This window comes from Perognathus longimembris, chromosome 6 (assembly GCF_023159225.1).
Source record: "Perognathus longimembris pacificus isolate PPM17 chromosome 6, ASM2315922v1, whole genome shotgun sequence".
NCBI lineage: Eukaryota > Metazoa > Chordata > Mammalia > Rodentia > Heteromyidae > Perognathus > Perognathus longimembris.
In genome coordinates, this window is record NC_063166.1 from 73,786,516 (window position 1) to 73,799,151 (window position 12,636).

Consider the following 12,636-nt stretch of genomic DNA (forward strand, 5'->3'; position numbering starts at 1 on the left):
ACTTCAGGGACTTAAATTGCACTGGGATAAGGCTTATATATGGTTTGTTTTATATTGCTCAAAATGTTTAAAGTACAATGTTTGCATGCAGATGGGAAATACCGAATCTGCCGTGTAAGGAGTACATCTGCTATCCTCACGAGTTTTCCCACAACACCCACCACAGGGACTCTGCTCCCAGGTCTTTGATCCTACAATTCTGCTATGGTCTCCTCTGGCCTGATTGCCTCAATAGTTCTTGAGCAGTTGTGAAAAGGCCAAACAAGCACTGTGTCAAGACAATGAACTAGAGAATTAGATCCAAGCACTTGAGGTTCGGAGGCTGGAAATGCAAGTCAGTCATCTTGCATCTGAAACAGCACATCTGCAGCTCTCCCAGGTCACTGCAACACTCTTCTCTGTGACTGCAACCTCTGACCCTATGCTGCCATCATTCCAAAAATCCCTGCACCCTGGTGTCAGGCCTAGGATGTTCCCTCCCTCCTGCCTCATGCACATTAACATTTTAGTTCTTCTTAATCCAAACCAAAGAGCAGAATATTGCAAGACCAATACCCCTGAAGGCTAGCTTTCTCATCAGGAGGTATGAAAGGCAGTCATACTTTTTGGCTGAAAGCTATTATAGACAGAAACACATCAACATGGCATAGAAGGGGCACGTCTACACAGGAAACAGGATGCCAGGGACCAGAGAAGGAATGCTAAATACTAAGTACACACCAAAAGGGATGGATGGGGTCTGAAAAGGGAGAGCAATTCCTGGGAGTATCTTAAACACTTAGATAATGTTTTTTTAAGTCCCATAACTCCAGGAATGAAATTAGCAAATAGCACCCTCCAGAGACAACACCTCCTATTAGTACCAAGTGAATATCCTGCCCTCACCATCCCATGCTACCTAAGTGAAGTATGAAGCCTGGGACCACAGGAGTGCAGTACAGTTATGCCCAGGCATCTGGGTTAATGCCAAAGACAAATGATTCCGCAGACGCAGAAGCAAGGGTGTGGGGAGGGAGGAAGGTACGCACCTGGCCTTCTTAGACTTTGTCCTGGTTGCCGAGTCTGAGCAGCTCCTCTTTTCTTTGGCCTCCTTGGTACCGGAGGCCTCCCGAGGCTTCCGTGCCTTCTTACTTCCGTCTTTCTGCTTCAGCTCCTTGGGCTCCTTGGCCTTCTTCGGTTCCTTGGCCTTCCTGGGTTCCTTTGGCTCTTTAGGCTCTCGTTTCCTCTTTGGCTTGGGCTCCCTGTCCTTGCTCCCCTTGGCTGTACCCTCTTGCTCTCCTGGCTCCTTTTTCTTCCGTTTCTTCTTTACCCCAGTGCCCCTGCCCCCACTGTCTTCCATCCCATTGTGGGATGTCATTTTCCTAGAGAAAAGGGTATCCTCTTCAGCAGTGTACAGGTCTTTCTGGGACAGACAGTGACTGGCAAGATCTTCAATTTTCTCTTCCTGGTCAGTGCTGCAGTCAAATGGTGATGGGGATTTGTCATCAAAATTGACAGAGGCATCAGACATTGGGGAGTGATTGAAAACTTTTAAATTTGACAGCTGTAAAATAAAGAAAAAGCACATTACCTTCCCATGGCATGCTTCATATAAAGAGTGCTACAAAGGTGAAATGCATAGATATATTCAACAAATTTACTTAGTTCCTACTGTGCTAAGCCTCGGGGATACAGCGGCAACAGGACACATATGGCCTCATGGAGATATATCATGAAAAGCCTAGAGCATTTCTATATTATTTTAAGAAATCTGAAATATCACTTAAGTCTAAAACAGGAAACCGTACAAGTTTTCCACAAAATACCTTTAGATATCACTAACAGGAACAGATAAGCATACATAGACTGATCCAGAAGGCATGTACCTTACTAATACACAAAAGCTACTATTCAAATCCAGTTATGAATTAAGGTGGTCTCACTGGGCTGATAAGAATGTAGTATCAAAACAGATGGCCTTAAGAAGTAATGGCATTCATCTGAGATGATTTGAAGCAAAAAAAGTAAAAAATCAGGATCAGTTTTGCTTTGGATAGCAACTAATAAGGTATTGTTGTATATGATCATCTAAGTCACCGGACTAAGTGGCGTCTTGCAAAATCTTTGGCCTCTTGCAAAAAATGAAAAAGCAAGCCAGGCACTGGTGACTCATGCCTGTAATCCTACTCAGGAGGCTAAGATCTGAGGATTGGGGTTCAAAGCCAGCCTGGGCAGGAAAGTCCACAACACTCATCTCCAACAAACTCCTCTGAAAAAGCCAGAAGTGGCACTGTGGCTCAAATGGTAGATCCTTGAGCACAGAGAGGCTCAGGGACAGCACCCAGGCCCTGAGTTCAAGCCCCAGGACGAGCAAAAAAGTACCCTTTATAGCAATTGATGCCATTAGAAAGGAAACATCACAGGTGCTGAAGGCAGTCCTTTGAAAGGAAAATTTCAAAGCCTGTCTTTAGGCACCATTAAATAAAAGCATACTTTTAGGTTGCCGTTTAACTTGCCGTTTCATAAGCAAGGTGGATAAGACTAGCAATAAAAAAATAGCGGGTACTTTTACTCCAAGGAATAGTGTACTCTCCCTGGTCTGAAACAAAGAAATGACTTAGGGAGAGCCCAGGAGGGATCAGCAGGTTTTTCCAGGAAGATGGCACAATTATCTCCAGATGATGGCTTAGAAGCAGCTCCATTTGTGAAAAGCCCGCTCCTCTAATACCAGGGCTGGCATGTGATAAAGGCACAGATACTTGCCCACATGTTATGCTTTCCCTCTAGTGTGTGTTTGTACTTCTGGGCATATCCTGACAGGGATGGAGACTTTCCCTTGTTTCTCCAGTGCCCCTCCCCAGCTGGATGCTTTCAAATAAATCACCGAGAAGGTGGTAGGGAAGAAAAGATAAAACAAAAACAAAAAAAAAAAAGAAGAAGAAGAAGCAAGATTTATAAAATCTAAGTAAGATCCAGCATCATAAACTAGCCTAAATCCAGAGAGAATCAGTTGTTCTGGCAAGACTGACTACTTTAGAAAAGAGAGGAAAGGAAGAAAAGGAGAGGGAGGAAATTAATTCAGTCTGACTACCTCATTACCAATTGAGTACTTAGGATGGCTTAGACAAAGAAAGGTGCGAAGTATTTGATTTAAAATCAAAATACAAGAAATGGCTAAGATAGTATATGTTGTGAAATACAAGGCAAGAAGAAACCCAGCAGTTAGTGACATGATACTCATGTTCTCTAGAGTCCCAGAGGCAAACATACACAGACATACAGACACACACACATACACACAGGGAGAGAGAGAAAAACTGAAAATGCTCATTTTGCCTTATGTAAGTTTATCTTTGTTGCTGTTTTGTCAGTTGGATTTTTTTATTTGTAATTTTGGGGGGTATAGCTGGTACAGGTAATTTCATACTTTTTCTCTTATTTTCTTATATTTTTGCTTTTTTTTTTTTTCATGTTGGTATGGGGACTTGAACTGAAGATATGGGCACTGTTCTTTACTTTTTCGCTTAAGGCTGGTGCTCACAGGTCTGTATACAACACTTGACCAGAAACAATAAACAGATTACTGAACCATACTGCTCCAAATCTAACAGCAGGAAAATATACTTACAACCAGCTTTAAGTAATCTCCTGGTCTGAAAAACTATCAACTAGAAGAACAGAAGCTATTTCTCAGTTTAATTTACCTTGAGAGGATTTTGAACAGGGAAATGAGGCATTTTCAAGATCAGAATATATTTACATATCATTTTTTCCATTGAAGAGGAAAATGAATGAACAGAAATGAGAATTTTTAAAGACTATATGTTTTATTTACTGTTACTTCTAGCATTTTAGAATCATGATAAGAGAAAAAGAAAGCTTGATGATTACTTTTATTGTTATACTAAAGATTTCCTTGCCACTGACACAGTAAATACTAAGTACTTTACAAACTACTTACAATGTAAGACTTCATTTAAGGGAAAACTGAGGCTGAGCTTGCATAAGTGGTCGAGTGGGAGTTTCAATCTGGTTATACAGAAATGGAAGCCCAAGTTAATATACAATGAGAGAAGTGCCTTGCTGGGGTCAGACCCCAAACTAGATGGTACATGCTCAATCCCGAGCCTACCAGTTGCTTTAGTGCCAGTGTAACTTTCTATTTTCCTGCAGTTCAGTCATCTGTATGACCTAATACCAGTATTACTGAGAGAGAGCAACTCTTCCTGGAAGTGGCTCTACTTATTTAAACTGACCCTCCTCCACAGCTACTATTAACTTTTAAATAAAAATTCTACTCTGCTCAGTATCATTACTGTGAGATCTAAAGTGAAAACCCATCTAAGAGTACTGTACTCATTATATGGCTAACACCAAACGTCTTAATATGAAACAATAAAATCACGAAAGGATAATTGATACAGAGATTTATGCTTAAATAAAACTGATAAGAGTTATGCTTAAAGCTTAAAGAATGTTTAAAAACTGGGGGAAAATAATGAAAGGGTTGATTATTGGTCAAGATGCATTGTGTATAAACTTATTTGTTGAATGGTAACTCTTTTGCACAGCTACTTAAAGATAACAAAAGTATAATTTAAACAGGAGTGTATAAAATTAAAATGACCTGTTGTAAGAACTATAACCCTACCTATGTATCATAAATAACAGTTTTGAGGGTTTGAGGCTATCTTCAGTAATGTGTGTTTTTATATCAGCAGTCATTCCTCTAGATGACTGTGCTATGATTGATGAAGTTTTTGTTTTTTTAATAGTGCTTACCTACCAACAGACCAATATAATGCCAAGTCAGAAAGAAACCTAGTATGTAGATGGTATCACATCAATAACTGCTTTTCCTGATAGGAACTGGCAGCAGGTAAGAATTACTTCCCCAAGTCAATGGATTCACACAGGGACAGGCTACAGATTAGTGGTTGCATCTGCATTCCCCCTTGTACCTAACTAGGGCTCACTAGGAACAGACTGAAAAGAGTGGCTGGTTCCACCCAACTGCTCAGCACAAGGTCTGAGAGAGAGGCGGGGATTCAGATGACTCAATCATCATACTGACATCCAATTCTGTAAAGGAGAATCACTCCTTCAGGAATTGTCTACAAGACAATCACATCCACCAGCCTTTCAAACAATCTACCTGAGGCACAGGAAGTAACAACTAAGCAAAGAGATCATAGGTGAGCCATAGGGGACAGAGTATTAATTGCCCTCCCCTTCAGGAGACTGACCAAAATGCCAAAAGGCAGATGTGTGCATCCTTTCAATTCATTCACTGTTCCCTCTAGGAAGAACTCCTTGTGGATTATTATAAGAATTTCATACCAAAAGATAACAAACTAGGATACCGTAAGGCCGCTTGAACATACTCATTGCAGCACTAGTCACCACAGCCCAGGTATAGAACCAGCCAGATACCCCTCAATGGATGTATGGATCAAGAAAATGTGGTATATATACGCAATGGAATTTCACTTGTGCATTAGAAAGAATGATACTGCATCATTTGCAAAGAAATGTAAGGACCTGGAAAAAAAAATCATGCCAAGTGAAGTCAGGCCCAGAGAGACAAATGATGCATTTTTTTCTCTTATACATGGAACCTAGAATGAATTTATAATTATTTAAGTAAACACTTTGAGGTGGTATCCAAGTGAACGTAAGTGTATTAATACAAATATGGTAGATTCAGGGAAGAACTCAGTGTCATTTCTTAGAAACACTAATTCACAGTCCAACATTATAAATACCAGGAAATAGGTACTCAATAGGTGGGGGTTGGACCAAGGGGAGGTGAGTAGACAAATGGAGAGGAAGTGGGGGGAGGGAGTTAGAACTCAATGCATATCCTACAAAATTAAGAGGGAAGAGGTGGGGTTGGGAGGAGTGGGGAGAATCATAAAATGGGTGACACTGATCAAGACACAGTGTATTCATCAACTGCTTTGTTGAGTGGCAACTCCTTTGTACAACTAAAGATAATAGTAAGATAATTTTATAAATGCTAGAAGACTTTTTTGTTAAGTAAATGTTCAAATTAATACATAAATGAGAAAGAATTGGTCATATCTCCCAGGAAAACCTGAAGAGCTATTTCAAGACAGGAAACATTTCTCTTCCACATAGCTCATGCTTAATAATATTCTGATTTACAGCTTATAGTACATTACTCCATGTGGAAATGAGATGACAGAAAGAAAAATCTATCTAGTCATTCTGGGCTGGCTGGGAATCAGGTAACAGGACACTAGAAGTTAAAAAGTACACACTCCCAGCATCCTCTTCTGATCCAGATGTGCTCACCTGACATAAAGAGAATCACCACCTACCTGCTTCTCTTTCTTCTGTATTTTCATCTTCATCTATTGAAGGAAGATATTTATTTCTGTAAAACACAAAGGCAAAGATGACAATAAAACCCAAAACGGAAGTATGGATTATTTTCAGAACAATCATGTCACAGGAGGAAAACATAAACAGAGCATTGTGTCAAGAGGACATTTATGTTCTTAGGGCATGGACTCTAAGGGTCAATCTAATCCTATCAAGACCCGAATTTATTGTTCCTGATAGGATGAAGTAAACAGTATAGGAGAGTCCAGTGCTTGCCCGGCAGGTGCTCTACCACTTAAAGCCGTATCTCCAGCCCCTTTATGCTTTAGTTATTTTTTAGGTACGGTCTTGTGATTTTTTGCCTAGGGCTGGCCTCAGTTTGCAATTCTCCTACCTACTGCCTTGATGTAGCCAGGCCAACCACCAGCACACATTACTGCAACCTGACTTATTGATTGAGATGACCAATTTTTTACACAGTTGGCCTCAAACCATGATCCTTCCAATCTCCATCTCCTGGGTTGCTGAGATTCCCGGTATGAGCCGCTGCCCTCAGCCTCATATGAATTTTTAAAAATAGAATCTTATTGTTAGTAAGTGAAGTGTTATAGAGAGGGGTTACCATTTCATAAGTCAGATAATGGGCACATTTAAAAGTAGAATCTTATTATTAGTGAAGTATAGTAGAGAGGGGTTACCATTTCATAAGTCAGATAAGTACATTTCTCTCTCTCTTTTTTTTTTGGCCAGTCCTGGGCCTTGGACTCAGGGCCTGAGCACTGTCCCTGGCCTCTTCTTGCTCAAGGTTAGCACTCTGCCACTTGAGCCACAGCGCCCCCTCTGGCAGTTTTCCATACACATGGTGCTGGGGAATCGAACTGAGAGCTTCATGTGTAGGAGGAGGCAAGCACTGTTGCCACTAGGCCATACTCCCAGCCCCATTTCTCTCTCTCTTTTTTTTTTTATGACATCACCCTTTCCTTCACTTTGTCTCTTCCTATGATTCCCATTCCTACTCAAACAGTAATGGTCTTTGTGACAGTGAGCTTTTCCTCCAAATAACTTATGAACCCTATAGAGCCCAGCAATTGTCTTTATAGATACAGCAGAGCATTCTAGAACTCTAGACAAGAAACCAAGAATTTGGGACTATGCATTATTAACACAAGTGCTACTTCAGATCCATCACACAAGACAAACACACAACAAAGGGGTCATAGATTTCCTCACCTCTGGCTCGAGGCTAGACTTAACATCTCCTAATAATGACTATTTACTTGATTTCCTGGACCTTCCTACACAGGAACTCTAGTGGTTGGAAAATTATACCAAAGGCACAGAACTATGCTTAAGTTTCGTAATTATTTATATCTAAATGAAAGTGACGCACAGGCACTGAGACTTAAAACTGCGGTGAAATAAGTATTTGAGGTGGTACTTGGTTTGACTTAATGATTCTGTATTATATTCTTTTTTTTTTTTTTTTTTTTGCCAGTCCTGGGCCTTGGACTCAGGGCCTGAGCACTGTCCCTGGCTTCTTCCCGCTCAAGGCTAGCACTCTGCCACTTGAGCCACAGCGCCGCTTCTGGCCGTTTTCTGTATATGTGGTGCTGGGGAATCGAACCTAGGGCCTCGTGTATCCGAGGCAGGCACTCTTGCCACTAGGCTATATCCCCAGCCCTGTATTATATTCTTAAGTAATTATTCATAATATATTTAATTATTCCATATTATATTCATCAGTACTAACATTACTCCATCCCACATATATTTATATATATATAAACATAATTTATTAATTTACAAAAAAGTGTTTTTAGGTATGAAAAGGATTAAAAGTGAGAAGGCCCCAGTATTGTAAGTGGTATGTTTGATACCAAAACCAACAGAAACAAAGCAAATTAAGTAGGGTGTGTGATCAACACCGAGTGATTGCCTGGAAATGAGCAAGGGACAGGGTTCAATCCCCAGCACTGTAAAAATAAAAACTGCCAGGTGCCAGTGGTTCATGTCTGTGATCCTAGCTACTCAGGAGATCGCAGTTCTAAGCCAGCCAGGGCAGGAAAGTCCAAGAGACTCTTGTCTCCAACAAACTCCTCAGAAAATGCCAGAAGTGGTATTGTGGCTCAAGTGGTAGAATATAAGCCTTAAGCAAAAGAAGCTCAGGGGCAGTGCCTCTGCCCTGAGTTCAAGCCCCAAGACTGGCATACATACAACACATACAAAATCATTCCTAGAGCCACAACTGTAGCTTATCATTTTAATGTGTTGTCAATCTAGGTTTTTAGGTTTTTTTTCTCCAATAATTACAGGCATATTTGATTAAAAGGATCATAAAATGCCATGGAGGGTAATACAGAGACCATCCACCAAGATACTACCTGTTTGCAAAAAGAAATGCTTTTTCCTTAGCCAAGGAGCTAACAGGCTGGGAAAGCAGGGAGGGCAGAGAGACGTAGAGAAAATCACCACATGGGTTAGAAGCGGGCGATATAATTATTAACCCCCAAAAGACATCAATTTCAGGTATACAGTAAATGCTCTGAATCATGGCATATAAAGCTTTTAAAAATTCCTAAGTTAGGATACAGTGGAGTAAGTCCTAGGAAAATTATGTTAGCACAAATTTATCTCCATCTCTCAATATCAAATTATGAACTCAGAACCGACATTCCCAACCATCACAAATTCTACAAATTCTGAGATGAAGAAACAAGTTTGGTAAAGAACTCTAGATGATAAAAAGGAGTATTATCAGTAAGAAAATGTACTCAAAATTCTGTCCAACAAAATGAAATTATTTCAACAAAATTCAAAAAAAATTCCAATGCCAATAAACATGCTTTTCCAATATATACAGAACTAGTACAAACACCAAGCAGCAGAGACATCAAGAAACAGTTTCTATTCAGAACCACAATCTACTAATAAACACAACCCAAACACAGTCAGGAACGTGGGAAAACAGGTCCTATTTAAATGCTTTCTGAACATCACCAAGCAAGGTGTTACTAGATCTATAAACTGTTCCAACTTTTCTTTCCTTTTTTTTGTTCCCGTCCTGTGGCCTGGGCACTGCCGCTGAGTTTTGTTTTGTTTTGTTTTTGCTGAAGGCTAGAGCTCTGCCACTTGAGGCACAGCTCTACTTCCAGCTTTTTTGGTGGTTAATTAGAGATAAGAGTCTCACGGACTTTACAGTCCAGGATGGCTTGCAACTGTCATCCTCAGATCTCAGTCTCCTGAATAGCCAGGATAACAGGTGTAAGCTAATAGCAATAGTGCCTGACTGTTCCAATTTTTTTTTTTTGTATGCCAGTTCCAGGTTAAGGAATATATCCCAAGGAAATTCACTACGAAGCAATTTTCCTGACCTCTGAGGAAGCTCAGAGATAATGTAGGAGAGCTAGGAGAAGGCCACTGCTTATAGGAGTATCATCACCCACCCAAAAGGTCAGCAAAGGCAGGAGAGCCGGGCTACAAAGATGATGGGAGAGGTGGGGCTACCATGGCCTGAATGAAAGGGGAGTTAGGGATACTAGACCTCATCTCTTCCTTCCATCTCATCACATTCTGTCCTCTGACAGAGACTGTGAGTACAAAACCCACAGACAACAGAAATGGAGGGACAGAGGGTGAACACATGCAGCAGTGGTACTCACTAGACACTCAGCTGAAAAACTATACAACGTGGGGATGGGAGGGAAAAACTGGGAAAGAGCGAGGGAAGGAAGTGACATTGTCCAAAAAGAAATGTACTCTTTACCTGATGTATGTTATTGAAACATCAATTTTATAATAATTTAAATTTTTTTTAAACCCACAAGAGTGTAAGTGATGGTACTGTAAAAATAACGGCTGTTTCACTGAAAGCAATGCTCGGCTAGCCTCAAATTCCTACTGTTGAATTATTCTAGTGCTCTTATGGACCACCGTACACCAGCATGCTGCCACCCTACAACACAACAAAGGTCACCAGCATCGATGGGTACTCAGTAAACAAGCACTGACTTGTACTCGCTGAATGGCACGCCACAATTTACAAACATTCTCTCTTAAATTACCTCTGCTTTTTAAGTCTGCTCGATGGCACACATTTTTTTTAAAAAAAGCACAAAAGACTCTAATCTGCTTCTCAAGCAAGGTTTTAAATGCTAGGAATAAATGAATAAATAGGCCCAATACAGCACTTGTACATCTGCACACACAGGAAGGGGTGTTTATGGTCTCTGTTGCTGCGTTGCCATCATTCAGAAGTTGTGATTAGATTTTCCTGACTCAATAAAGAACAAATCAAACAGTAATTTTCTTGGCCTCAACACTTAATTAAAAAGATAATATACACAATTCTGAACTCCCCTGTGTGAGTAAACCAGGAAATTTGTCGACAGGGAGGGAGAGGAAGAAAACCATGTGTATAACTTCTGAATCACATGAAAACTAGGACTCTGGCTCCCCTCACTGCATTTCAATACCTGTGTATGTTCAGCATTTAATTACCTTCCCTAAAACATATGCTGCAAATAACAGAGCAAGCAAACAGCATAAAAGTTCCCTTTCCTTCCTACGCTCACCTACCTAACAATGCTGCAAGAAAAAACGGATGCCAAGTTCCAATAGGAATATTTAGAAAAATGTTTTAATTTAATTACTCTCTCTAGTTCAAAAGTTCTACCTAACAGTGCCTGTGCCATTGCCAAGGCGGCATTATGAAATGAATACTTAAAAATATAAAAACATCAGGTTCATGTTATTCAATCACTCATTTATGGAAATCATTTCGATCCACTACATCTTAACAACCCCTGCTTACTACAAGGGTTGAGTTCATTAAGGGAATGTGTGTGTTTTCACGGAGACAAATGCACACACAGCAGACCACTATTCACAGTCCTTTATAAGTCACAACTGACCACAGTAACCATGGAGATCTTTGCTATTAACCCATATCTCCCGCAAAAAAAAAGTTGGTATCAAGCTCTTAGGAGCATGGGAAGAAAGCAGATGCATCTCAAAGTTTCTACAATGACCACCCTCAACTTTGAAGCAGGTTCTTAAGAACTATTTCAACAGCAAGCACAAGTAAGAGAATTCCATTGTTTATAAGAAGTTTTGGGGTGAATTATCCATTGGTAATAGGGAGTGAGCTTCCTCAAAACCCCTGTACAGTCATCGTTTCCAAGGCTCTGCCTCTCCTGACTACAAAGAGTGTTGAACGGGAGAAAGCACTCAGCTTCTTCCCGCCCTGCCTTATTGGCCATCCTTCACTAGGCTTGAAGAGTCTAAAGAAGGTAGTTTAATAGCCAGGGTTTGAAATACCAAAAAGTAGAGAGCCTGAATCCAGGTTCCAACATGACTCAACATGTTTTAAATTTAATTACTATATCTCTCTAGATGATGCTTCCTCTCTTCCAGATGTTGCTTCTTCACTTACCAAATGGTAACGACATCTGCCTCAAAGGAGCAGGGATGAATTAAAGGGATAACTATTTATGGTGTCTGTGTGATGGTGAACATGAACTATAGGGAGCCATTAGTCATGTTTGTCCTTAAGGTCTTCTTACCTCCCTCCCCCAGGGTAAGATGGCTTTGCTCCCAAGGACAACCATACCTTGGGATCCACCTCTCCCAATTCTCAGTCCCTCTGCTATTCTTTTGTTCAGGACTCCTCTTGACTGTCATCTAATCCCGGATGCCTTCTCTGGAAACACCACCTCCACCACACTTCACTCACTCATTCTTTAACCCTGATTTCATTTATTTCTGATTCTTGTTACATTGCAGACCTTCTGCCTGTAAGTTATGAATTTGTTACCTGTGCCCCTTAATACACACGCACACACACATACACTCACATGAATGTTAGCTAGCAGATGCTCAATAAGCATTTTTATCATTTCCCTTCCTACAATAATCACCAAGTAATCACAATTATCTTCTATAGCTCCTCCTCTTATCAAAGAAATAGATTTGGTTCAAAATCGTTGGTTCAAAACAACACACAAAACCTCCATATACCTGAAATCTGCTTCCTCTCATATACTTCCCTAAAAGCTGTTTATAGCGATGACTTCTCTGTTCTGACTTCTTGCAGCATTTATTAAAAGGTTATTCTCTACTATTGCTCTTGGATTGCGGGCTTCCAAGCTCAGTTTCTGCCTAGGACCCCCTTGTTATAAAGTCTAACCTGTACATGTCACTGTCTCCCAGGGTGCAATGCTCCCAGTACAACAAGAGCTCCCCAAACTTTCTACTCCATCTCTACACAATGACTGCTGCACATTTCCAATCCAATCCTCTCTGCTGACCACT

The 12,636-nt window shown here is 40.6% G+C and overlaps 1 protein-coding gene across 4 annotated transcripts in view; it reads right to left on the reverse strand.

The window, feature by feature from the left end:
- Chd6 (chromodomain helicase DNA binding protein 6) overlaps positions 1-12,636 on the reverse strand; it is a 140,874-nt gene that overhangs the window by 93,258 nt on the left and 34,980 nt on the right. For 2 of the 4 annotated variants that reach the window (XM_048349357.1, XM_048349354.1), the window contains exons 2-3: positions 6,324-6,379; positions 1,029-1,543 (exon numbers count right to left, since the gene is read on the reverse strand). In XM_048349357.1, coding sequence (XP_048205314.1) covers positions 1,029-1,543; positions 6,324-6,356 — 548 coding nt within the window. In that variant the 5' untranslated portion in view covers positions 6,357-6,379. The other 2 variants (XM_048349355.1, XM_048349356.1) reach the window with 2 other exon arrangements.